Here is a 27,990-nt window from a genome sequence, read left to right as displayed (position 1 = left end):
CCTCCTCCCATCCTCCTCCTCCTCCCTGGGTGTGTGTTTTGAAGGTTGTACCGAGCTAAACAGACTCGCTGCCCCCCCTCGCTCAGGCTTCACAACCCGGGACGAGCCTCCCGGAGCTGGGGGATCATCTACACATCCAGAGTCTCCTCCGCTCCTCAACCCCCTTCACCGCGTCTCTCTCTGCGCTGCTGGGCCGCCGACCGAGCTCCTGTCCTCCCGGGGACTTGCCGAGGGGGAAACGCCGCATCCACACGGACACTGACAGATAAAAACAACACAAAAAAAGAGAAAAGTTGAAACACGCAGGACACACGGCGGGAATACGATGTGGCAGCCGTGCGGCTTCTCCTCAAGGTCAGCATCGGAGCACCGCCGCCTCACGGACGACTTTCTCGGGCAGTCGGAGCGGACCCCTCCTCGGCGAGGCGCGGAGCGGATGCCCCTGTGTCCTCTGTTACCTCCAGCATCAACGGGGACATCGTCCACGGACACCGAGAGCCACTGACAGTGGAAGCCGGGGACAAACTTGGGGAAACGCGGCGGTGTGACAACCCAATGAACCGAGAAGGAAAAGCTTGTACTTTTACAGCGGTATTGTAAAAGTCAGCTCCAGCCGCTCCCTGCCTTCTTCCTCCGGCCTGTGTCGGTGCGAGTGTTCACCTGGCGACGGGGGAACCAGCGCCGGATCCAAGCTAGCTAACGTCCCCGCGGAGAACGGGCTCCCGGTTCGGTGTACGCTAGCCGAACCCACCGCTGAAGTCATTTTGGCGAGTTTAGGACTTAATTTAACGAACCAAACATTACGAAGTTGTGAGTGACTCAACTTCCTTGAACCTGTTCAGGTTTCCCAAGCGGACTTTAAAACTAAATTTTAGTATTATTTCCTCGACAACATGCCCTCGGGGACAGGTTCTCTCAGCCCGGCCGGGACCGGGAGGAGGCTACCGGAGCGGGGGCTGCTCCTGCTGGTGGTGCTGGTGCTCCTGGAGGGATCCGTGCTCCCCCTCGGAGCCGCCAGCTCTCCGGATGTCACCCCCCCGGAACATGAAGGCAGCCACAAAGCTTCGGACGTGGGACTCAACTTCACCAAGAAGGCTTTCCCTGTGCTCAGCCTCGACTACCACCACATCCATATTCCATTTGAAATCTCATTATGGGTGCTCCTGGCTTCTTTAATGAAATTAGGTGAGTAGCATGTGGATGTGGTTAAGCCTGCATGTCAGGAAATGCTAGCCTTCCAGGTGATGTGGCCCTTGGCTACAGGTGAAACCATTGCAGGTACTTACCTGCAATGGTTACTTGCAGCCAGTTCCCCAGGTGCCTTCATTTGTATCAGACTGGGCTTTGAATCAAAGCCACGTGTTGAAGAGAAGATGTGTCAACTGTAATGCACAGTGATGAAATAATCGATAACCCCAGCAGAGATAGCATGCGACATGTAATGCCTCTTATTGATGGGCTCACATTGAATCTGATCACTTCACAGTGTCAAGATAGTCCCTGACCTCCAGGCCACCCTAACCCCTCCCTCCATTCTGCACACCAAGCAACCGGTATACATGCTGACTTCGGTTTGACCTGAACATCTCACTCCGGTCAATAAGTCAGCGCAAATCTTTATTGTCACACAGATTACTCATCAGATCTGTCAGCTTCTTGTGTTCGGGGCTCCGCTCGCTCCTCAGCACAGTGATGACTAAGCAGCTCGATGCATCAGTGTGGATGTTGTAGAGCAACTCTCTGGCTCAAGTGTTCAGCACAGACAAAAAGCTCCTGTCTTGCTGTTTTGTGCCAAAGCCTCTGCGACACTGTCATGAGGAATGTCTCGAAAGCGACAGGGAAATGAGAGTCGAACCACTTTTGGCTTGTTCCCCCAACTCTCTGCCACATTATAATTTGTCTCTTGTTTCCTCACAGTCTGTTGCTCCTCCCCTCTCCACTCCTCTTCACTCTTCCTCATGTCCCCTTTGTCCGGTCTTTCCTTCTATCGCCAGTAGTTCCCTGTATTCCCACATAGCACTGCATTGTCCTCTTCTATCGCCTTTTTCCTGAGAGCCAGCAGCATGTCAGTTGCCTGAGATACCAGGGGCCTGCCTGATTGAGCACCAGTGTGTAGCCAGGGAGGACACTGCCTCACTGTCTGGGCCAGAATCCCAGTGTCTCAAGAGAGGGACCACCTGGCTCGGGTGGATCAATGTGAGGACACAGCTCAAGGACGTGGAGTGAACATGAGAGATGTCAGCGAGATAGTTGGAGGAATTATGAAAGTGTGTGGAGCAGAAGGGAGGCAGAAAAGATACGAGCCCGGATTGAGTGTGTGCGAGCTGACAGCAGCCGTCGACAGCGGTGACCTTAAGCCTGTGATTATCTCACAACCGCTGAAAATGGGCTGTAGGTAATTTGATGTGACTGCTGCGCTGTTGGCCTTGTGTCTTATTCATCCTCATGAACCCAATATCGCACAGGCCCAAAAGCACATCCACAGACCATTTACCTCTTAAGCAACCCTGCCTGTGTGCATGGTGCGTTTCTCTCCTAACTCACACACGTACTTCTCTTGAATTTATCATATCCAGTGCAAAAGCTTTTCATATGAATCAAAAGCCAGGGTGTGTATTTTTACTTAAAATATGCCAGTATCGATATTGGCAAGATACACTGGCAGATATATTGATATTGGTATATTCAAGATCAAGATCAAGATTCAAGATTCCTTTATTGGTCCCACACACATGCTACATGCAAATGGGGGAAATTTGTCCTCTGCTTTTGACCCATCCGAGTGAACGGATGTTGGTGGAGTAAGGTGCCTTGCTCAGGGGCACTTAAACAGTGGGGTAGGGAGAGTCCTTTTGGACTTGAACAGATCCAGGTGTTGTCCATATCCAGGTATGATTTTGTCAGTCCATGGCCTCGAACCAGCGACCTTCCAGTCTGATGTCTTCTGCCACTAGTCCACTGGACCACCGCCTCTCCCATATTAAAAACATGACCATGTAAGATGGTGTTATTTAAACCCCTTATGACTAAGAAATGTAATTGAGGCTTGATATTTTGACGTGGAACCATAAACTCTTTCATAAATAGCTATATATTTAAAAAACACAAAAACAATATAACATGTAGAACTGGAGTTAGGAAAATAAACAAAATCTTTACATAGAATTTAAATATAAATGGTTTTCTGCTTTGTTTATCATGTAAAATAAAAGATTTCAAACTAGCAATCTTAATCGCTGATATAGACTTTTCCTAACCTTACTTGTTAAAGTAATTGGTTAAGTCCTTATATGTATGAGACATCCTGTATTTTGGCTCATGTAATTAGGCTGCAGACTATTATAGCACAGAAATAACTATTCTATATTAACCCATGTTTCAAAGGCTACAGTTACCACTACAAACCTACCGCATGGTCCTCATTGACCTCATTGACCTCTGTTTAGTAGAAGGATGCAGTTGAAAGGATCTGTTATATAGTTATTATCAGCTAGAAGACGTGACACCAGGCTATTATCTAAATTACCTTGTTCCCGATTCTCATGTGAAAGTAATATCTAACAAATCAAAGCACGAACCAAACTTCACCGGCAGTTATTAACATTGATGTCTTTACTGCAATAGAGTCAAGTATTCTTATCAAACATCCACCAGGCACCGACTTTCTCACTGATCTTTCGATAAGACATCTCATAATACTCTAGTTATATGTTATTGGGCAGTGGGACGCGCCTTTGGTTAATTACCGTTGTTGGCTGACAAGCCTCTTGTTTCCAGTGTTCACCTCCTTCCTTGTAACATGTCTAACAAGTCCAGTTAGTTTCACCTTCCATTTATAATTAATAACCACCTAAACAATTTGAAGAGAAGGTGTGTATTACTGCCATAAAATCTACACACACACACACACATGATCCTGAGTAACTGTATTTTGTTGATGTGGGACTTTGATTCTTTTGTGTAGGGTTGAATAAAGGGTGTGAACATCAGCTAAATACACTCTAAGAACACTCGGTGTTTAGCTATGATATTAATCAACAAAAATACTAAATGTGAAAACATTTTTGAGTGCTGCATCAGATGAGTATAACCATTGATAAAACAATACAACAATGCCGTCACTGATTTTCTGGCTGATAAGTCATATGTCATAAACCACAGACTGTGGTAGAGGTTGTGAATGAAAATATTTGATATGGCCACGTTTTGCTGAGCTTGCATTGATTGAACAAATAGATTTAGCTTTGCTCTCAGGACTGCTGAAGTTTTACAGTTTTATATATTTGATTTTTATAAATTAACTTAGACGTTTCACTATAGCAGCTGTGGAGTAATCTGCCGACTGTATTAAACCTCGTCACCTGGTTTTACCCGGATACAGTGAAAACTTTTGATTTTACAAGCACCACAATGTCCTGATTAACACACTTTCTAGAATGCTGCCTTTCCTTCAATCCTCTATTTAGCAATTGTTCCCTAAGAGACCGGCCCATACCTTTTTAAAAGAATGCTTATCTAGAGTCAACAATGGGCGATAAGTAAGGAGGGAGACATTATCAGTATTACTGGGTTAACCTTCAAATCACCTGTATAACTCTTAAACAGTAAGTAAGTGTCCCTTTTGTTAAAAGTCTGATTTAACTTTTTTCATGAATTAAAAAATGAAAGCAGTGTCTCAGAAGGGGCTGATGTATTATGAATTTGCAGTGTAAGACTGTGCCCGACCTTGCTTTAACAAGATATACAACTCTATGAATAAATTTAATAAGGCATGTGTTGTGTAGTCCAAAGTAACAGGATCTGGCAAATCTGTAAAGCAATATGGTCCTTACAACTTTCCTTATCTGTAATAACTGTGTTGGGAAGAGTCCAGGTACAGCATTAGTAACCACACCTTAGGCAAAGCTTTGGTTAATGTGTCAAGCGATACGCCGCTTATCTCCAGTTTAGTATTTAGGTTATGACTTAGCAGTGAAGGGTTCTGTCAAAGAAAACTGTGCATATGCTCTTAATCTTAGAAATCTTTGCCTAGCGTTTAGCAAGAACTTTCAATATCTAGTCTGTAGCTAGTGAATCCACATCAATAGCCATGAAAGCAGTACTGAATATGAATTAGTTTGAAGGTTGTCTCTTCTGTCCATGCATCACTGGGTCAATATCATAATTGTATGTGCCATAAGATAAGGACATTTCAATGATTAGCCTAACACACAGTGATTGTGACTGCTCTTCTGTTTGATTCAAAGAATGAACTCTTATGTAGGTCATTATCTTTGACTCTCATCATATAATTTACTATCTAGTGTTGTCCTCTTTGTGAAACAAAAGGCCATCTCTTCTCAAAGGTAGATGAGTCTATCATGTTCGTTCCTTTGTTGAATTCTCCTTTTGTTTACTTTCTTAAGCAACGTTTTCTCTCCATTTACAACACTCCGATCACGAGAAGCTGTGTGTAAAGTCCTGCTTGTAACAGACATTGGATACTATCACTGACTAGATGGCTTTGTGAATTATCATAAGGTGATAAGGTGTCGGTGTGTCGACATCTCAACCGTCACCATAACTTGGAAACACACCCTTGTGAGCAATCTCCTTTGTAAGCCAGCAGTGTATTTGTGCTGTTATTGCATGGTGGGTCATACTGAAATACCATATACTGGCAGCGTTATTAATAATTTAAACCCAGCAACTTGAGGAGCACAATGGTCTGCATCAAACATCAAACACTGACTCACAAAAGCTTATCTTTTTCAAAGCTCTGTTGCCAGGAACAAGGTGGACATAGCTCTGAAACACACGTTTCTTGATTCTCCTGGGAACATTAAGGTGTAGGAAAGCTGGTCTGCTGGTTAAACACCGTGGTCTCTAGGAAAAGAATCAAATGAATATACCACCAGTCACTTTCTTTCTAAAAAAACCCTGTTTAAATATTTTTTCTTTCCTGTTGTGTTTGCTTGAGCCGGCAGATTTCGTTTGTCAGCGGTGTACAATTAGTCACCTGGCAACAGGACACAGTTCCTGGCTTTTGAGATGATAAGTAAGTACCAGGCTGTGCTGACGCTGGGTACACATGCTCGAGAGTGAAAGAGCCGTTACCCTTTACTGGTTTTCAGTAACCTTGCTTCATATAGGCAAGGACACAGCACCTGTCGTTATTGACAAGCAGCCAGGATTCACCACTTGATCTTATAGTTAAAGCATTTTTAACATACTGTATGAGTGCATTTACCACTTATCACCTTCTTGCAAATGTCTTGACAACACTTGAGATGTGTGCCACGAGTGATTCTTTGAACTCCACTAGCCCTCCTTCCACCCCCCCCATCTTATATCCTGCAGTGCGGCTCTACACTAGATGAGCACTGAAAGCCATAATTGGCGTCATGCTGGACAGACTTAAGAATGTGTGAACTGTCACCACTTATGTTTTGACCCTTCAGGCTCTCTTCGCTGAGCCTTTTTGTCCTTACTGCAGAATGAGAGTTTTTATATTTCAAAGGGTCAGTATTGATGCAGAAATGTCTTTTTGTCTATACTTGTTCCTCCTGGTCACCCATGAATGATAATGGGCCATTAAGGGCGTCATTCTTGGGTCCAGTGTTGAGTGTACCACTGCTAGAGGCATCCGCAGTAATACTGCCATGAGTCCATCCAGCCATGACCTGTTTGCCCTTTTATCGAGGGCAACACTGCCCATCTTTTTAAGGAATGACTTGGTCATAAGAACAGTTTAGAAATGTTTCCTGAGGTGTTTCCCTCCCATGAGGGCTAAGTAACTCACGAGCTTCACCAAATTCTGAATAGGTAGGTGAACAGCTCTTTGTGCGGCAGCGGTGGCTTCAGGGTTGTGTGGACCGAGTCCTGACATCAGTGTTTACTCGCCGCGGCTCAATTATTCCATGTCACTCTTACAGTTTGAGAAAGAAAGCTCCATTCAGCATTACCACAGGCCGGGCAAACTGGCATGTTTAGAATGGGCACTGCGCTAGTGATATGAAAAGATGTAATACTATTGAATTGTTCCCGAGCTTTGCCATGTAACTCATGACAGGAAAATACCAACAGAACTTGAGCTAATGTGTTTCCATTTTGGTATTTTAAAAATAAAATGGCCTATCACAGTCTTCACATGGCTGCCATTGCTTCATTGCCTGTTTGAGCTTTAAGTGCCAGTTAGTTGTTGCCTATTCATAGATAAAGATTCAAGGACAGAAAGCTGTCAGCCAAAAGTACCTTGGCTCAGGTTCATTACTTCGAACAGGGAAGTACCCTTTACATTAGGGATAGCAGGACTCCGCGTCTTCTAATAATAACTCTCTTGATTTCCCAAGCCATCCTCAGGAGGACAGAGTTATACTTGTTTCTTTAACTAAAGCTCTAAAGTTTGGGAAACCCTTTCAGATTTGTTAATGATGCGCATGTGACCAGGAGCTCTCCCTTTTAGGCAAACTGCCCTGTAGCCACTTAAGATCAGTGAGTAACAGCAGATGAAGTTTGTGTAACTTGATCACCACCAGGTCTAAGTGTTGGTCGTATGAATTTGTGAAACCCTGTCTGCTGCTTGAAGAACTCCCTGTAGGCATTCCTGAAAAAATGTATTTCAATAAAGTTGAATGAGCAATTTCTTCCACACACATGCTTTAGGCTATTAGAATTGATTTGATATGATGAAATACACCAAGTAATTTATTAGATAATTGTACAATTTTCTTTTTTGAGTAGTAGCTCTTATAAAGGATGTGTACTTTTTCCTTGAGTAGCATTTCTCTCTCTCTCTCTCAACACCTTGTTGTCTGCACTTCTTCCTGCTTCCTGTAGCATTTCCTCTCTCTCTCTCTCTCTCTCTCTCTCTCTCTCTCTCTCTCTCTCTCTCTCTCTCTCTCTCTCTCTCTCTCTCTCTCAACACCTTGTTGTCTGCACTTCTTCCTGCTTCCTTTTTAGGTTGCAATAGGCTGAACAAGCTCATCCACCTTTAATGACAATTGTGAATACCTTTCTATGTTAAAGTGCTGCTAATTTCAAATTGTTAATAGTGGTATCTTTCATTCTTTTTCTATACATAGGTTTGTAGTAAAGCAGGGAAGTAACACACTGTGAAACTCTAACCCTAACTCATAGAAGTTTAATATTACACTCCACCATCACTTTTTAATTCAAGCCTATCACTGTAATCTCTTCTATTCTTTTCATGCGGGGACCAATTAGCGTCCTTGAAATGTGCAGGCCCACGTGTGTCATCTGGTGCCCCCCCACACTGAACAGAGATCTCTTTGGTGCTGGTGTCTCAGACACAGCTTTTTAATTATGTAACAGTGTCTGTAGGGGGCAGAGATGTTGTGAGCATTAATGTGCTAATTTAGATTTAATTTGGAAGCCTCCAGTAAACGGCTGTAGGCTTTCTTCCCAAGAGACATTGTGCTTTGGATAATCTAAGGTCTAGCTGTGGAATTTACACCCAGCTTGCCAGATAAGCCTAGTTTCTGTTAAATTCAGATATCACAGAATCTCTTTTGTTAACCCAGCTGGCTGCCAAGCCTCTGTAGAGTTGAGTGGTGAACCTTTTTATAAAAAAGTTCACTGAAAAGAGAAAAGGGTTCAGGCTCTGACATCTAGTTGTCTTGATATTAGGCCTCAATCGACCATTTAGGACAAAGGCTTCCTCACTATCTTTGCTCCGAGCAGCAGACCTACAGCTGCATGCAGCTGTATACTTCACAGACGCGCACTGTGCTCAAACACTAACAGTGTTGTCGTCAATTGCCCAAGTGTAAACCCCCCTCCCACCTTAGATGTCCCCGAAGAGAATATCAAGCTGCTTAAGTTTGACTGTGAAGACAAAGCCTGTTACATTGTGTTCAATATGATTCCAGCTCTATTTATTTCTAATTCTTGTTTACTCCATCTTGTCCCTTACATAATAAACTGTGCTATGTGCTAATGAGGGAATATTAATGAGCTGTTCCACTTCTGATTGTGCAAATGTAAGCAAACTGACTGCAGGAGGCCTGAGCTGTTCACCTGCCTGCCCCTCCCCTCTTTGTACACCCTGTGGCTGTTGTGCCACATGCAGCTTCCGCTACAGCTCTGTCCATTCTTGTTCTGAAGGGCATGGTAGCCGTGGTGTTGATTGACAGAGTAAAATGTTCTTCTGTTGATGCTTGTATCTATATTCTTACGGCAGCGTTTAGATTCTGGATGAATATTTCCATTTCAATCTAAAATTGCAGGGCTGGGCGGACGACATATTTCAATGTAATGGCGGTAGCTTCGGGCGGATTTATAAAACGGCTTGTTGTTGTGGCTCAGTTACCATGTCACTCCCTCTGTGTCCATAAACACACACAGAATACAAAACATCGTCCTGGGAATGAATAAAACTTATTTGTTAGCTGTACCAATACCTTCAATACTGGTGCCTGAACAATACTTGTTGATACCAGTTTTATAAAACCAATTTTCACAAAAGGAAAATTGAATCACACAGCACAGATGTACTATAATGCGGTTTAACTCAGTTGTCTGTTACAGCTCTTTAGTTTTCTGGGTATTTTTAAACTCAAAGGAGTAAATTACACCATGAAATAAACCTATTTACCATGACTTGAAGTATGTATGTTAACAAATGTAAATGAACTGGGAACCTTGAAACCTGCAACTCCCACTAATGTGTAGCTGAGATCCTCTAGATTCAGTAGGGAAGCAAAAATTTATATGTTTCCCCAATAGTTTGGGAACTATGTCCAAACGAACGTGGCTCATTCGGTGCAGAACTAAAGGGAACTGCTGGGCCTTGGTGGAGCTGTGCGCTCTACTGGGTACCACTCTAGTTTGCAGTGGTTCCAGATTATATTTCACCATGATATACAGTTTCATATAATCTACCCCTGTGAGATTGTTTTGCCTGCATGTGAGCATGTAACCGTACCTGGTTCATATTTCTGTGTTGTGTTTGCATGCCAGTGTTGATGCATCATGTCATCGCCAGGTTCAGTGCCAGCTGCAAAATGACATTCCCCTGTAGGTAACCCTCTAATTTATTTATGATACACAAGGCGACGGTATTTGTTGTAAGGGAGACGTCTTTTTCATTGGAAAGTCATTAACATGGACAGTCTCACTGCAGAGCTGCTTGTGCTGTGTAAATTCGAGGACGCGCAGCCTCAGGCGATGGTGAATAATTGCAAATGGTTATTACAATTAAGTGGAACTCCTCAAAAATTTGATTATTATGTAAACGGGAAGCATAAATGAAAGCTGAAAGATTTTCTTACCACTCCTGAATGTAGGCGCCGGGCAAATGTAGTTCAATCGCAGCCTTGACTTTATTTAGATGTGATTTTTTCTGTAAACATTCTTGTTTATTGTCTCCCCCCCCCCATTTAATTGTATCTTATCTCTCGATTCCCTCCATTCTCCCAGGGTTCCACCTGATTCCTCGTCTGTCCAGCATTGTGCCAGAAAGCTGCCTGTTGATTGTGGTGGGCCTGCTGGTGGGGGGGCTCATCAAAGTGGCTGGAGAGGACGTCCCACCAGTGCTGGACTCAAGTTTGTTCTTCCTCTGCCTGCTTCCGCCCATCATCCTGGACGCCGGCTACTTCCTGCCCATCCGCCCTTTCATGGAGAACCTGGGCACGATCCTGATGTTCGCCGTCGTGGGGACCCTGTGGAATGCCTTCTTCATCGGGGGCCTCCTGTACGCTGTGTGTCAGATCCAGCCCGAGCATTCGAACCTCCTCTCAATAGAGCTGCTGCCTTGCCTGCTGTTCGGCTCCATCATCTCAGCCGTGGATCCCGTCGCTGTGCTCGCTGTGTTTGAGGAGATCCACATCAACGAACTGCTGCACATCCTGGTGTTTGGCGAGTCCCTGCTGAACGATGCTGTCACTGTGGTGAGGGACCAGATAAAAAAACCTGTGTGGTTGGCGCTGCTTCCATTTGTTATGAGGGAATGCATTTATTGATTTGTCTGTACTCCAGTGAGGACTGTCAGGAATACAGATGATACCACACTACAGTTCTGCTTGTACCTCTCAGAAGCTCCTGTGTCAGAGCTGCAGCCATAATTAGGTACAGTTGTAACTCTGATGTCCAGAGAAAGCGTAAGAGCATCATTTATCAAGTCGTTCCTGAACCTTATCACCCCGAAGCCTCCTTGCTGAGAGAAATTCAAACTTTGCTGCTTAGCTCAGCAGTCTGTGACAAAGCTAAAAGCTCTGTCAGTGGGTGGTGTCATCAGATCACGCTATTTAGTCACTTTAACCTTAAAGTAAGATTTAAGCTGCAAACAGATAGAATGTGATCTCCTGAATAGTCTGTCACCTCCTAGTAATTCTCAGCTCTCGTGGCACACCAGCTGTTATCTGGCCTGTTCCAATACTGTAACAATATAAAGTCACTCACATCGTACCTGCCTGAGTCACCAATGTTTATTTTAAGGACTTGTGTTTTCTGACTGGCACAAATCGTGCCTGCACTGTGCCAGATATGTTCAGAAGTCATTTCTCAAGGGCCATTGTTTCCAGGTCACGTGTTCAACTACGAGTTTAGCCTCAGTGCACATTTACACAAAGCTGGACTGTGTCATTGACTGTAGCGAGAGCCAGAGCTCATTCATCAGCTGAGGAGCACTTGGCAGGCGATCTGCATGGCCTGGCGTTATAGTGAACTACTTAGCAAATGTTTGGTACGGGACTTAAAGCTTCTTTTTATCCATTTGGCAAAGGTAAACTTTGCTGACTAAAAAGGTTTTAGATTTACACAGCAAATAGTTTTTCCTACAAAACAAATGTTGGAAAAATAATGTCCCAGCAACACTGAGTCATGCACAAATCAAGGCTTCATTTCACTTGACTTTGTAATGATCAGATCTGATCTGCTGTGTAACAACACCAGGGATCAAATCTATTTTTAAAAATGCCCATCGTGACGTCTTTATTCCATCTTCCTCTTTTGAATATAATCAGAGAATCAATAGAGTCACATAGTGAATAGTTCTGTTGTTATTGACACTCATCCATGTCACGTTTTAATCCTTCATTCGCTCCCCCCCCCCCTTTTTTCCACCCCTCCCTCTCCTAGGTGCTGTACCACCTTTTCGAGGAGTACACAGCCGCTGGGACAGTGACGGTGATCGATTGCATACTTGGAATGATCTCCTTCCTGGTGGTTGCGTTGGGTGGCGTTCTAGTGGGAGCCATCTACGGCTTCCTGGCTGCCCTGACCTCGCGCTTCACCTCCCACACGCGTGTCATCGAGCCACTTTTTGTCTTTGTGTACAGCTACATGGCCTACCTGTCGGCGGAGATGTTCCACCTCTCCGGCATCATGGCGTAAGTGTATGGGCTGAGGAAAAGATAAGGGAGAGAAAGAGAAAGAGGGACACACAGAAGAATGCATTTTGCCCCAGTAGTTTTCTTATGATGTGCAAAAAGTTGTTTTCTGTTTTTACAAATTTTCAACAAAATGAGTCGAAATTAGAGCCGGAATTATGATACATAATACATTATATAGGTTAAGTGTAAACTATCAAGCCTCAATTATATTTCTTTATCATAAGGGTTTGATAACAACGAATCAAAGGAATCACTTATGATTTGTTTTAAATGTATAAATTAGCCGATATATCAGTATCTACTGTATCAGCATCAGTCCCCAAAAATCTATATCAGTTGTGCTGTAAAAAAATATCTTTCAAAGTGAGTAAGAAAGATTTGCTTATCTTTTTTGTTAGCATGCTGATAATTTGCACATTCATTTTTATTATTTTTCAATCTTTATGTGACATGTGGATCCCTCTGGTTTTAACCTGCAACTCATTGATTTTCCTGCTGGTACTTTCTTTTACTTATGATGCATATGCCGTCAATACATGTCTCTTAAGCAAATGGGATCACTAAGACTGACAATAAGACACCCAGTAGGAGGTCAAAGGTCAACTTCACTGCCCCGTCACAGCGTTCTGCACTACAGAAATAATATGAATCTAGAAAGACATGAATCTAAACTGATACTTTGGTTTGCAGAAGCATCCTGCAGCTGCAAGGTGGAAGTTCTGGTTAATATTTGTTTCTTCCATCTGGTATTAAATGTCATGGTCTATATATAACCTTGCCATTGCATGGAAAATCCATTCCAGCTACGTGTTTATGACAGTGAGTCAGCTGTACATCCTGGTGGATTGCACTCCGGGTAACCAGGGGTCTAATGAATTAATCTCGTCCAGTGTCATCTAAACCGAACCTAAATTTACTGGCATCTCAACGTTCTCTGAGGGCCCATTTCTCACCAGCTCCTCCGGCACACATCAATCTCTCCTCTGTTTAACGTAGCTAGGAGTTATTGATGTTGGAGAGAGGAGGTGATAATATACTGAGTCTCCCCTCGTGTGTCAGGGCCAGTGGATCTGTACTTTCAAGGGCAATCTCTTCCCCAGTGCCTGTGGCTGTTGTATTGCCCCTCACATCAAAAAACTGGATTTGTCAGGGTGGATTTCCGTATCGCGTGTTAGAAGTCAGCTTGTCGGTGCGAATTCCTTTTATCGTCCCTCTAAAGCCCTTAAGGCCAAACCAATATTCACGTGGACGAAGAATGGTGTGAATGCTGAGCAGCTGTTGTGGTTTATGTAACTGGGATCACGTTTGTTTTCTCCGCTGCATGACAAGAGCGGAACAGAGAAGTGGTCACCAGACGGGGATGGAGACATCTTTGTCGCCGTCACATGTTCCTATTATCAGACAGTGAAACCAGAGAACTCCTCATGTTGACATTACTGGTGCAGATGACTCAAGTCAAACCAGCGCTTCAGCAGAGTTGGCTTTTCTCTTCAAAAACCTCTGAAATAATCACATTTTACTTTGTTTTAATCATATTCAACTTGTTTTCAGTTTGGGTAACACATCTTAGCTTTTGGAACGAGAACAACAGATTTGGAAAGATGCCAACTAGTAAAATATCTCATTCAATATCTTTCAACTGAGCCCACATTTGCCCCTTTGCCTCCTTCCAGGTTGATCGCGTGTGGAGCAGTGATGCGGCCCTACGTGGAGGCCAATATATCCCACAAGTCCCACACCACCATCAAGTACTTCCTGAAAATGTGGAGCAGCGTCAGCGAGACGCTCATCTTCATCTTTCTGGGCGTGGCCACGGTGGACGGACCCCACTACTGGAACTGGACCTTCGTCACCGTCACCGTCATCCTGTGTCTGGTGGCGCGGGTCATAGGTCAGCTCTCCTGCTCTGTCATGGCTGCGTGTCTGGGTGTGAAGTGACATAAAGGGGAACTAGGTGTTAACCAACAGCGGAGGAAGTGTTGTACACTTGCGATGTCTTGGTTGTCTTGATTAATTCATAGTAGATCTGATAGACAGATTCATATTCATCCATAGGGTTTACATGCTAATCAAAAAACACACAAGTTAAAGTGCTCAGGAGATTAAAGTACAAGTTACAGTGTGTATGTTGAGTTGCAGTTTACACAACAAGGTTTAATATTTGTAAGAAGACCTTGTTTTAAAAAAAGGGAACTGGGAGCTGTGGCAGAATCAATGTTTCGTTGCACACAGCAGGTGTGTGAGGAAACCCCGCCCCCCCTCGAGGATTTCCATGTCCTTCTGCTGATGATTTGTCATGTGACAGTTACTGGTTTTGTTTAGGAGAGAGAGGCTGAAGTGAAATGATGTCGAGGTGTTTTCAATCGTGAATTTATTTAACGTCCTTCAGCAGCTGATGAGGGTTTCAGCAAACGATCTAACAAACTTCTGCTGTGAGACTGAATAGTTCTCTCAGTAATGGAAAACAGATTAAATTGCCCTGTCAGGTAAATGACCATTTAATTTGGATTATTTACTAGAAAAATCACCCGTATAACTGCTAATTATAATTCAGTGTCGCACAGTTTTTAATACTTTAGTTTTTTTACTGTCCAGACAGCAGTTAGTTTACATTTGTATCACTGTGATACGCTTTTCATAAAGATGAACTTAGCTCGTTAAAATGAAACCATGGAGCCAAATGTTTTTTAAGGGAATGAAGCGAGTTGGTTTTTCACTCTAATGGAGCCCAGTGAAAATAAATGACAGCAATGGCTGTGTGGGAGATAAGGGAAAATACACTGAGGCACAGAAAGTATAAAACTTTCATGTACCTCATTATTTACCATTGGAAAGAATGCGGCTTTACCTGCATCTATAACATGTGCACACAAACCCAACCTCAGTTTCTCATTATGTTTCTTGCTTCCTAGGTGTGGTTGGCTTGACCTTCATCATCAACAAGTTCCGCATTGTCAAGCTTACCACCAAGGACCAGTTCATTATAGCCTACGGTGGCCTGCGAGGTGCCATCGCCTTCTCCCTCGGCTTCCTGCTGGACAGCAATCTCTTCCCCATGAGAAAGATGTTCCTCACGGCCATCATCACCGTTATCTTCTTCACAGTCTTCGTACAGGTGCGACTACCAGTTACAGGTCGTCCTGGTTTTTTCAGCCTGGCTTCCTGCGTTTTTTGCCTTGTCGTGGGATTTGAATGTGACCACAATCAATGCACGACTTTAGTTTGTGTTATATTTAGACCTATTTAAACTTCTCAATGAGCTTCTACTCGTCGCCTGCATTGAATTAAACATTACACATTGTTTGTCCTCGGCAATCTTCCAAAAACAATGTGGATTTTATTCAAATTTTCTGTCGCTCGCCCAATAATTTGCATCCGTCATCCCTGGTTTGCAAAAGAGCCTTTGCTTGTACATGTAGTTTTCAATCTTTACGACATTATTGTCTGAATTAACTCTGACTGGTCCACTAACAAAACCAGTGTAGCTCAGAACAATGAATCTTATTCCTAGTGGACAAGCTGAGGATTAAAGACTAAATCAGTGCTCATATATTTATAGGAAGAACTCTGTATTACAGAAAAGTCTCGTCCTTAAGACACGTGTTTACTGTGATGATGATTTTCCAGGTTAATTTTCTCCTTGTACCTTAAAATAACATAGAAAAACCTGAACGTTAAGGCAAGTCAGAGCCACACAGGGAGTGGTTGTGTACAGAAGCACTGTGCACTGCATCTGCTCGGCCCTGGCAGATAAACAAGGCTCTCTGAATATACTGCAGAAATATTCATGGAGTGAATTGGACCCAGAATGGCAGCAGCTAAAAAAAAAACCCTGAAGACGTGCCCCCCCACCCCCGCTGAGGCTGGATTAGAAACAATGTTTTATTCATGGCACTCAACTCAGCACTGTCAGCCTGATGCTGAGGCAGAGGTAGACACCCACTTCACCTTTAGAGTATAACTCTGTGTAGGTCAGACTGGGATGAGAGTGGGATGCAGGAATAATAACAGTAGAACTTCGGATTGGTGATTTCTGGACTTAATAGTTTAATATCTGCCAACATCTCATTGGTTACTTTAACTATTTTAAGATTTTTATTTTAAAAAATTGCCACGTGAGTAATGTTTGTCAATTTGGTCAAATGTCCCCCCCCCCCCTATAAGAGAGATTGTGTTATTATTTTTGTGTTAATGTGAAACAAACATCATCACAAGCAAAGACAAATTACATAAAATTCATCCAAACTCTTCTAAACTTCAGATTTTCCCTGCAAAGAATTCAAGGAAAGGATTCTGAACGATTCATTTCCCCCGTTCCCTCAACCTGACATTTGTTAAGTTGAACCAGTTGCCTTAAAGTGCCACCAAAACATTAGCAATAACCATCATATATTACATTTCTACTTGTTTAGGGTTGAAGGAATACAAGTAGCCATTTAATATCCCTGTTTGGGTGCTTTATTTGGAATAAACACGAGGTGATAAAAGTGCAAGTTCTTTGCCTGCTGGCTTACTCACTTTAAGATATTACAGTTAACCAGATGCCCAGCTTAATCTCTTTAAAAGCAATAGGATATGCTCGGGCCTTTAGGTGCAGACAGGCATGAGCACACACTGTTTGATTTCTATATTCCAGGGGCCGTGCATTTTACATAATCCTATTGATAAATGTCCATAAATAGAAGATTGGATAAAACATGGAGACCTTTCTAGTAAAGATACAATGGTTTCGAGATGAAGACACTTTTTAGCTTCTTCAATCATCAAAAAAATGTTTGTGTCAGAATGAAAGGAGGAAAAGGGGAATTTGATCTCACTTTGTTTTCACTTTGACCACAGGTTTGACAGGTTGAACAAAACACAGTTCCGGCTTAAAATTACAACTCAAGTACAGAGGAACAAACCCTCTTTGTGTTGTGTTTACGATCACAATCTTCTTCAGAATATTATCACAGCACTAGGTTACTTATTAGAATGATAACTCTACTCTCACTGATAATGTGTCGCACATACACACAACTTCATAGTTTTAGCAGTTCAGGATTTCTGTAAATATCTTAATCTTAATCTTAAACATCTCTTTGTTCCTAGTACTTCACAGATGCATGTTCATGGAACAAGGGGACACACAATAATGCTATTCTTTTATATGAGTTGCTACTAGAAGTATTTCACTTTGTTTATCTCACTTGGATTTTAATCTACAAAAGGATCAACCCTTCAGAAGTTGTCATCCTCTGAAGTGACGAGAGATTTGCATCAGAGACGACAGTTTTTGTGAAACACTGTGTGAAAATCTGCAGGCTTTTGTCAATCAGCTGTTGCAAAACTTGAAAAATGCGGCAGCTATCGACTTGTGACACATCAAGTCTCATACTTGACGTCCTTTTCTGCGTTGTGATCCAAATGTGACCTGATCAGTGATATGGAGACGGCTGATTTCATCACTCTGACACAAAAACATCACAAGAAAAACATCACATCATATTTCAAAGCCCTGATGCACATCCATGTGATTTTCGTCTACTCCACTCTTGCGTCGACTGGTTGACGAGAGGCTATTTCTGCTTTTCGCTGAGGTCAGGAGGTGTTTACAGTGAGTAATGGTTTGTTCCTCTCACTCTTGCAGGGCATGACCATCAAACCACTGGTGGAGCTGCTGGCAGTGAAGAAGAAACAGGAGGCCAAGCGCACGATTAATGAGGAAATCCACACCCAGGTAAAATCAACACATCGTCGGCCGTCATCGTCTCAAGCCGATGATTTCCTGATGGTTTAGACGTATGAATGTTTGTGTGTGAGGGTAACAATCAAATGTCAGAATAGTTTGAAACGTTGCGTCTTCTGCATAAATCTTTCAGTGACCTGCCTTTTGTTAATGATTAATCTCTATTTACTCAGAAACTTCAGAAATACAAATATCAAGGATATAACCGTTTGTATCAGTATCTGCTTTGAGAAGTTAACGTTTTGATATTGATGCTTTTTGTAGTTTTGCTCCGAAGCCAGAACTTTGACTGCTGCTACCACCTACTGGCTGTGTGGTGGTACTTCACCTCATAACAATAATAATAATACATTTAATTTAAATAGAGCTTTTAGCAAAGCTCAGGTTTAAAACGCAAATAACTGGGAATATAAAATACACATCATTCTAAAATACGTGACATTAATCACATGAAATCATGAAATGATTTAGAACAATTTAGTTGCTTGATTCTATAAATATAAACCTTTTTAACACTTATTTAAATACAACCTCAACATGCTGCGCCTCCTTTATCCTCAGTATTTTCTCGTCAAGCAAATTCATGATCGACCACCCTGCTTCATAATCCCTTAGAGTTTCAAAGCTATTAACACAGCTCAGATAGGCAGACACATGGACACACACACACACAGTCACAGTATACACAAACACACAGTCACAGCGTCTCAGGGGCTTGGTGGTGAGTCACCAGTGCTCGAGGCTGGAAGAGAAGTTTCTCCTCCACTGTAAAACACCAGTGGTCAGAGTCAACAGAGCTGCTGGAGTGCAGAGTCCTACTGGGCCACAGATGTTGTGATGAATCCAGATGTTGTGCTTCCCCGTCGTCTGTCACGTAGTTTGTGATGACTTCATTTATTTATTTAGACAACCATGCAGTGAAGCGACATACAACACATACTCCATTTGCTGAGCTTTTTAAAGATAAGCTTGCTCTGTTTGTATTATGGGGGAATAGAAAAACAACATAAATACAGTGCTATTACTCAGAATGATCATCAGCTCAGGAGATAAAGGCTATTTGCACTGCATTGTGGGACAATCTTGTTTAGTCTATCACAACATTACTGCAAAAAAGGAAAACATAACCCGATGATAAGAAGTAATTCATTCAAAAAGCAGAGTTTAATAAAATGTCTTTACTGCATAATGTACAAAACGATCCTCTATCAAACATTTTATTAGAAGCTTAATTAGAAGGTTAGATAGATAGATAGATAGATGGATGGATGGATGGATGGATGGATGGATGGATGGATGGATGGATAGATAGATAGATAGATGGAGAGGGAGATTTGTACTATGTCTAGTACAGAATGTATCTAAATATACATAATACAGATGTGTATTCATTATTTTTCTCATCACACAGAGAAGCTTCAGACAGTTGCTGCTGTTTAAATTGAGGCTGTTTCCCCCCCTGACCCCTGCAGAGCTGGAGACTCTTTATATTAATCAGTCACTTCTGACTAAGCACAAGTAAAATCCGCGGCTCCACTTAATGACTTGTTCCCATAGCAACGCTGCCTGTCAGGCTGTCAGGCTTAGTCAGAGCACCAGGGCACCAGGGCGACCTGCGGCCCCGGCAGCAGCGAGAGCAACACATGCAGCGCTACAGTTTCTGTGGTTCTCTGAGCAAGGCGTGACGCCACTGTTACTAAACACCGTCCCATCAGGCACCTGCTGCTGCTTCTCTGTCCATTTGAAAACTTGTTGCCTGTTGTCCATGATAATGATGTTGTCAGTCTGTCCAGGGAGGGGGACGTGACTTTGAGGGATGGTAATAGGTGCTGAAAGAGAGTGTGTGTAGAACCAGAGTCTCTAATCACTGCTAATAACATTAATATCGTCAAGTTTAAATGAAGATATAAGATGAAGTTTATATATTCAAATAACTACTTTGGCCTCAAAGTTGTAAACTGTGCATAATGACATTAGAAAACATTGTGAGTTATTCCTTTTCTTAATGACTTTCTCCTGCAGCAGCTGGAACGTCGTGTTTCTCAGATCTAAGTTTGCGCTCAGAGACACGACTGTTCTCGTACTTTGCTAAGTTTTAAAATAAAGGAAAATACTCCTCAGGGACCAGTTTCAGAGTCTGATCATTTTCTCTTTTCTTTTTCATCCCCAGTTCCTCGACCACCTCCTGACTGGAATTGAGGACATCTGTGGACACTATGGACACCACCACTGGAAGGACAAGTACGAACTTTGCATTAAAACCCATTAGGGATCATCGGAGCTGCTTTGTTTTTATTACTGCTTGATCGCTCAAACATGTCAAACATGCTGACAAATGCTCGTTATAAACAACCCAAGGTCAAAGTTATGTCTTTAATAACATCTAGAAATGCAAGAAAATCTTTGACTCAATGAAACTTTGACAATGAAATGTCTGTATTTAACTCAGTAATCGGCTCATATCATATTCTGTCACGATCAGCTAATCATTCTTGCCCTGTAGAGAATACACATAAAGTCAAATATGAATGTGAAGTTATTGCTTTCTCTGCTCAACCTCCCCCCCCACTCTCTGCTCTCTGTATAAACCCTGGTCTGTGTTTTCATGTGCTGCTCCTCTGCTCCTCTGCTCAGACTGAACCGCTTCAATAAGAAGTATGTGAAGAAGTTCCTGATTGCCGGCGAGCGCTCCAAGGAGCCACAGCTCATCGCCTTCTATCACAAGATGGAGATGAAACAGGCCATTGAGCTGGTGGAGAGCGGCGGGGGAGTCAAGATGCCTGCTGCTGTTCCCTCCACCGTCTCCATGCAGTGAGTGTTGACTTGCTTTGTGCAGAGTGATCACATCAGGGAACCGAAGTGGCTATAATCCATGTTTTTATACACCACAATGTAAAAGGGCTCACAGCATGATCCAATGAGATGTGCAGCTTCCTGGAGCTTTATAGGGACGTTTTCTCTCATTGTGCCTCAGTTTCCTTTCTTTAAAGTTAAGTTAAGTTCTCTTTCTAGGGAAGGTTTTCATCCACAGGTGTAAAGGAATGTTGTTTTTGATATCTCATGGGTTTTGTGACAAAAGCTCTTGAATCTCGTTGTCTTTGACTCTTTCCTCGGCGTCTTCTATGTGTATGGCTCCTCTTTTTCCTCCAGTTTCGCTTTTCCGGCTGAAAACGTCCGCGAAAAAAATCCCAGAGCAACTGTGCACAGACATTTGTGCTCTCAGCATCTTTACACTCTGCACTCAGACTAAAGACAGACAAGATCAGACCTGTCAGATAAATGAAACCAGTGAAAAAGGACTATTCACCTCACAGATTCCAAACTGTCAAAGTTTTGATCGTCATTTCCACTGACCTGCGAGATTAAAACTCTGATTCATTTCCTCGTGTATTTCTCAGGAACATTCAGCCCAAGAAGCCTGCTCCTCCTCCCAAGTCTGTGGACAGAGCCATGCCAGCGCTGCCTAAGGGCAGAGAGGAGGAGATCAGGAAGATCCTGAGGAGCAACCTTCAGAGGACACGACAGAGGGTAACACGCTGGGGGGGTTCTCTTATCAGCTGAAGATGTATCATCTTGTATTACCTGTCGTTTAGAGCGATCACAAGTTTTTATTTTTTATGTTTTTATCACAGCATTGATTTGTACTGATAAATGGCCCCTGTATTATTACTGAATAGTGTATTGACTGTGTTTTAGTTTGAATTAGATCAGTAGCTCTACTCATACATCAACTCATTCATACATAACAGAAAAGCACTTTGTTCATATTGATAGACACTGTTTTAAGTTTTGTTCTCTTGCGAGGATCACAAGGTTTTATCATTTCTTCTGCATGTTTCATATATTTTAACTTTTATTATTTACCCATTAAATTGTTTGGTGTCTTTCCTTTCTCAGCTGCGCTCCTACAACAGACACACTCTGGTGGCTGATCCCTTTGAAGATGGTTTTAGTGACTTACTCATCAAGAAGCACAAGATGATTGAGCTGGAGAAGAAGGTACGACTGTTCTGCAGTTTTATTTATAGCTGTTTTTGTGTTATACTGTAAAGTAGTTAGACGTGATGTTCCTGTAAGCAGCCTGTGGAAACACCTGAGAAGCTCAGACGACGAAAAGAAATCCCCCACAGATAAAGAGCAGCTCTTCTCCTTTCGTAACGAGCCTCCAGCAGCTAAACCATTCAGCCAAAACTATGATTTAATCTCTAATTGGAGTCCAACACCAGTCTCCTAAATTCATTTTCCCGACACAAACGGGAGCTGCTTTATTTCCTCGGTCGAGTGGCCCAACCACAAATTTCCATTTCATCAGCCTGTAATTACATAATGAAAATAGACTCTTGTTTTGTTTAAATCGAATGTGCTCCAAGCCGCCGCCGCCTCGAGAGAATTTCTGCAGAGACCAAGAAAGCAGCATAATTCTAACGAAGTTTCTCTAAGATGTTGATTAATGGAGAACTGCTGAACTGCTTAAGGTCGGCTGCTGTGATTCCAAAACAAGGGAATGAGGCAGAAAATGTAATTTTTCTCTCATCCCGACTTCTGTTTATATTGATAGAAAACAATTAAGGAAGTTTCATTACGGAGCAGGAGAGTCGTTCCGTAAACAAACAGTGTCCTTGTGTTTTCCCAGATAGAGGAGATGAATAACTACCTGACGGTGCCGGCTGCTCCTCCAGACTCGCCGACAATGTGTCGGGCCCGACTGGCCTCAGGTAAACACATCTGTCTCAGCCACAGCCAAACACAAACACTCAATACCCAGCAGCATTTTACTGTCAGGCACCAGGTGACACGACGGGAGGAATTCACGGTGTCGCTGATGGGGCCCACGGGGATCAGTCATAACTTTTTTTGCGAGGCTCACAAAGCAGAATTCACTAAACGCTGTTGGAAGGCAGCTGCTGTTCTCCACATATGCGGCGACGGATATTTCCCCAGTGATGGAAATGTGTTTGCTCTCACCGGCCGCCATGTAAATGAGTGTGTGGTTTCATTTTTAGGGAGAGACACTGATTTCACTCCTGCTCAGCAGCAGAAAGGGAACAGACTCGGTGCAGGTAGGTAGCGGAGCGTAGAGAATGATCCATTTAGAGCTGTGATAACCCAGCAGCAATCCTAACATGCATGCTCCAGGTAGCCTCCCTGTTAACATTCATTAATTATTCATCACTAATGATAATAAGCAATGATTGACAAGGCCACATTCAGCTGATTCATTAGGAGGAATAGAGAGTCCTGCTGTTAACAGCATGTTACATGTGGGGAACTTCAGAATTATTCCAGCATGTGTTGCCTCATAAAGGATTGTGACCTTACTGTGTGTTGTTTTTGTTGTATTGTTACATTTGTGGAAAGGTCTTTAAAAGCCTGCTGTCGTCCACTGTGCAGCGGAGCTTTCTTGACCCTGTTTATTGTTTTCATGTCCCTCTCCCTTAACTGCACATTGATGGAATGACCGATGATATTAGAGAAGGACTGAATGAGTTTATTAATTCCCTGATATCGTGTCCCTGTCCCGCCTATAGACCCACAGGCCTACAGCATGAAGCCAGAGTCGGACAGCATGCCGACCATCCAGGTAGACCTGGCCTCCCCTCAGTCTCCAGACTCTGTCAACGTAATGGATGAGTTCAGACGGGCCAAGCGGGAGGAGGAGGAGGAGGAGCAGGGCCTGATGATGAAGCCTCCCCACAGGCAGAGCGGACCTAACAAGACGGGCGAGGCGGACGCGCCCAGAGACCCGCAGAAGCTGACGAGGTGTCTCAGCGACCCGGGTCCCAGCGCGGACGAGGAGGAGGACGAACCCTTCCTGCCTTAAAGCGGCGGAGCGGCTGTGGTGGGATCCGGCTGCGTGGTTAGAGGAGAGAGGGCTGCTTCACTGCTCTAGATGATCTCTTTGGTTCAGAAACCAAAGAAGCCAAAACTGCTGAAGCTGTACAAAGATTACCTGAAGAAAAAAGAGCCATTAGTTTGTTATTGTCATTGCTCTTTATTTTTTTAGGCTTTGAGCAGCAGTCGCTGAGAGTTAATGATGGATAGTGTGAGACATTCAGGAAAGAACTATGCATTACCAAAGGTCTGGACTGTTGGTCAGACAATGTCCTTCTCACCTTAGTGTCAGACTGGTTTATTTCTCACTTCATGATTTCATAGTTGTCAAATCAAATCAAACTACTTCAGTCCAGTTTTCTCTTTTTCACAAATACAACTTGAGTTCTTTCTGTCTGTCTCTTGAAAATAGCTGAAAATCCAAACATGTAGTGAGTCAAAAAAATACTTTTGCCTTATTTTAATGTCAGATCTTTTCACTTGGTGCATTTTAATTTCAGGGGCACTGACGAATGTTTGTTGACATGTAGGTTAAAGCTGGATGTATTTAGCCACTGTGCAAAAAGAGCCACGGTTCTTTAAAGTCCTGCGGCCTCGTGCTGCGGCCTCGTGGAGGGAACTAACGTGGACTTGAAAACTCCCTCGCTCTTGTATAAAGTAGTTTTGACCTTCGTGTGTCGGAGTGAAGCTGAGTGTGCGACAGGCAGCGACGCAGCGCAGATGTTTTAGATGTCAGTCATCACACTTGAGTTAAATCACATGTCCTCACGTCACATTTCTGTTTGGGATGTTTTAATGTTTTACCTCCATCGGTCAGTTGTTAGAGTAGATTCCTCAGATGTAACATCTAACGCTCATCACCTCACACTCACTGGAGTTTTTAATACATCAGATCTAATGCTCATTATCTTTTACTCGCCTTCTAGCATTCTTCAGTCGATGGCCTACGTTACTCTCGAGCATATTTCAGAATGAAGTGAAGGATTGTTTGTACAGGAATCCACGGGGGGCACGTGACAGCAAAATAAATTAATATTTAACTCTATGCAGTATGGATGTATAAATTATGTAAATTAATTCTAATATCATATATCTATGAATACACTTTAAAACTGAAGTCTTATAATCTTGTTAACATGCAAAACACAACAAACTAAAGCTGAAATCAAACACGGGCATTAAGACAAACAATCATAGAAAAAACTGAATTTTTGCACATTCGAGCAAGAATGAAAAGTTATTTGCAGTCACGAAAACACAATATTCAGTTCTGTTGATACCGTTACTGGATGAGTTCTTCTTTTCCGGCTGTTTTAAAGGTGTTGGTGACGAATGGATCCTTCCTGATCCTCTCACATCACGGCAGAGGACCACGAGAGTAATGGGTTATTTTGTCCGTGTACCTGCTCCGCAGTCGAGGGCGTTTAGTCCCTTTCTTGCCACCGACACGTTTCCTGCTCCCCTATTTCTAAAAAGGATAATTGCAGCAGAGAGATGCGAGGGTCCAACCTTGAAGCGTCTCGTCTCCCTGTCACGACCAAATTGAAATTCTTTTCGTAAATGTCCGCGTGCTGAAAATGTCAACAGACGAGGTCAAACACAGAGGCGGTTGTTAAAAAAGCTCGGGAATGACTAAATGACAGGTGGCGCCTTCTTCTCCTCCTCTTCCTCAGATCCGCCTCTTATTCGAGGACAGTGACATTTATGTGCGACGTTACATTTATACGGTTCTAAAATGGTTTGTGTAAAAGTCCAGCTGCAGAATCCCGGAGAGGCGTTTTCCTATAACGTCTCCCCACGTGTTCAAACATTAAAACCTCCAGTCGAAGGCAGTTTCTTGATCTCTAATTCTGCGAAGACCTTTCAGGGGGGTTTCAGGAAGTTTACAGCCTGTAATGTAATAATACATAGAGGGAATATGAAGTCTTTCATATCAAAATGGATACACGAGAAACCAAAAACCTCTTATTTGAATTCAAATAATCCTTTAAAATGAGACAAAGAAATTAAATCTCTATTTTCATGCTTTTCTTTCTCAAACCAAATGAATCTTTTTGGGGGCAAACATTTCTCCTCTACAGGGAAACGTTTGCTTCACAAAACCTCAGTTTGAAGCCAAACACCTTAAAGAAGAATTTCATTATATCAGAATGTCATTCACATCATTTTGTCTTTTTGTTTCTGCTCGACGCACAAACATCGTTATCTTTTAATCACTTGTTGTCTTCGCTTGTTTTTCAAACGAATGTTTTATCAATTTGAAAAGTTTCCACTCTGGATATTTATTTTCTTTCTTCAGCGATGAATTGTTTCAAGTCTTTGCCTGCTGTCCTCATTGAATGTGTTGGACTGTTGCGTCACCAGCTCTGTGACGCTTTGTGTTTTTTTGCATCTTTTTGCTTTAAAACACTTCATGTGCTTTACTCGTTCAACTGCTTTTATCACGCAGAGACCTTTGGTTTGTCTTCACAGGCAAATCTGAGTCTCTCTCTCTCTTTATCGTCATGTGCTTTACGGCTGCAGTGCAACACTCCATGTGGATTACAGAGGTTTTTTTTAAAGCTGCATTGTTTTTCATGTTTAACCTGTAACGACACTCCAGAAGCTTTTCTCACCCAAAGTTCAAACTGTGGAGTTCAGGCTCTGGCTTCATATCAGAGGAAACGAGCTGAATTTACCATTAGACACTAAACGGTACAGTTTCACAAGCGTTATGATCAAATCAAAGACAGATTGTTCCACTGGGGGAAAGTCAAGTAAAAGCCTCGATTACAATCAGCCACACAAGCTGCTTTCTGACTCTGAAGCTGAAGGACACACTGGTGTTTTTGCATGTTTCTCATTTACTTTTATGTTTTTTCCGCAATATCAGGCAAATGAATTTCCTTTTCTAGAAATAACTGATGTCTTTAAACTTCATGAACATCAGGTTATAGAGATGTCAGGTACATTTTTTGTCGTGTAATAAATAACTAACAACAGCAGTGCCATGCAACGGTGAAATATACATAAGCTAGCGTTGCTGTTTCAAAGGTAGCAAAACACTATTGTACAAATAGTGTTGCACTGATTTGGTGCATTTTACTACATGGAAGAAAATATGCAAAGACGCTGGTATGTTCCTTTTAAATGCAGTTAGATTGGACCAGTGCAAGGTGAGAATGTGGGTGAACATTGAGTCAATTATAAAACGCTGTAATCACACACACCTCATCACCATAGTGACCCTGTCTCGTGTCATCTCTCCTCCACCCAAAGACTGTTCTCCTCCCTCGTTCACCTCATCAGTCTCTCCTGTTGTGTTCCACCGTTCACACGACACTGAGCACTTTAACGAAGCAGAACCTTTATCTCGAAAATGCTGATGTTAGAGCGAGCAATAAGTGGCTTTAATGTAACGTGCACATCACAGGGAAAAAGGAATGTACTTTCATGCCGGGCCTTATCAAAGAAATGGGGTTTGTGTTTTTAGTCCTGACGGAAGGAGAAACTGGGATTTGAGGTTTTTTGTGAAGGCCTCGCGATGACTCGGATTATATTTCCCTTTATTTCCCTCACGATCTGTTTGTCTTCATGTTTTAATTGAAATTATGTGACAGTTTCTTTGTGCAGTTTGACAATTTCAATTTTGCAATAATGAAAGATTATTTTTTACTAAATGTACACATGACTGGGAAATATATATATATATGTAGTATAATTAGAGATAAAAACATGTATTAGAAATGTATTATGATGATCTGAACGATACGTGTGCACTTTCTTTCTGATTAATCTTCAGCTTTCAGCATTCCATTCCTGTATCGACCAGTGAAAACTAACAACCAGAGGTGAAACTACGTCAGAAACTATATACAGAATAAAAGTTTTACTTTATAGCACCGATGTGTCCACGTCGCATCATTTCTGTAAGATTCATAAGTTATTCCCTGGGGAAATTGTGGAAACGAAAATAAATCCTGGATCCGCACCAAAATCGAATGGGTTCTTTCCTGACTCGAACCACACACTTCCACCAAGTTCAGAGGAAATCTGTTCAGTTGTTTTTGTGTAAACTTGTTTAACACACAGGAGTGAAAACTTTATAATGGCCAATTA

The 27,990-nt window shown here is 42.6% G+C and overlaps 2 protein-coding genes across 3 annotated transcripts in view; both read left to right on the top strand.

The window, feature by feature from the left end:
* Window positions 1-27,990, top strand: part of LOC118113339 (B-cell receptor CD22) — a 1,629,935-nt gene that overhangs the window by 547,490 nt on the left and 1,054,455 nt on the right. The gene's annotated exons all lie outside the window — the stretch shown is intronic.
* On the top strand, window positions 24-27,773 carry slc9a1a (solute carrier family 9 member A1a). 2 transcript variants are annotated; one of them, XM_035163012.2, is made up of 13 exons: window positions 24-1,185; window positions 10,420-10,889; window positions 12,079-12,329; window positions 14,006-14,223; window positions 15,245-15,447; window positions 17,962-18,051; window positions 20,231-20,301; window positions 20,695-20,871; window positions 21,459-21,588; window positions 21,958-22,059; window positions 22,694-22,775; window positions 23,064-23,120; window positions 23,589-27,773. In XM_035163012.2, exons 1-13 carry the CDS (start codon window positions 894-896, stop codon window positions 23,879-23,881), a joined length of 2,436 nt encoding a protein of 811 aa, XP_035018903.1. In that variant the 5' UTR covers window positions 24-893; the 3' UTR covers window positions 23,882-27,773. The 2 variants fall into 2 exon arrangements, with proteins under 2 accessions (XP_035018903.1, XP_035018904.1); XM_035163013.2 differs by lacking the exon at window positions 23,064-23,120.

Source organism: Hippoglossus stenolepis, chromosome 8 (genome assembly GCF_022539355.2).
Source record: "Hippoglossus stenolepis isolate QCI-W04-F060 chromosome 8, HSTE1.2, whole genome shotgun sequence".
Lineage (NCBI taxonomy): Eukaryota > Metazoa > Chordata > Actinopteri > Pleuronectiformes > Pleuronectidae > Hippoglossus > Hippoglossus stenolepis.
This window is presented reverse-complemented; position numbering and strand designations above follow the sequence as displayed.

What these genes read in the sequence shown, in the direction of transcription:
- slc9a1a (XM_035163012.2), top strand. Translation starts at nt 894, where the DNA reads ATGCCCTCGGGGACAGGTTCTCTCAGCCCGGCCGGGACCGGGAGGAGG. An exon ending in TCTTCACAGTCTTCGTACAG is followed by an intron (nt 15,448 to 17,961) that starts GTGCGACTACCA and finishes TCACTCTTGCAG; the next exon opens with GGCATGACCATCAAACCACT. An exon ending in ATGAGGAAATCCACACCCAG is followed by an intron (nt 18,052 to 20,230) that starts GTAAAATCAACA and finishes TTTCATCCCCAG; the next exon opens with TTCCTCGACCACCTCCTGAC.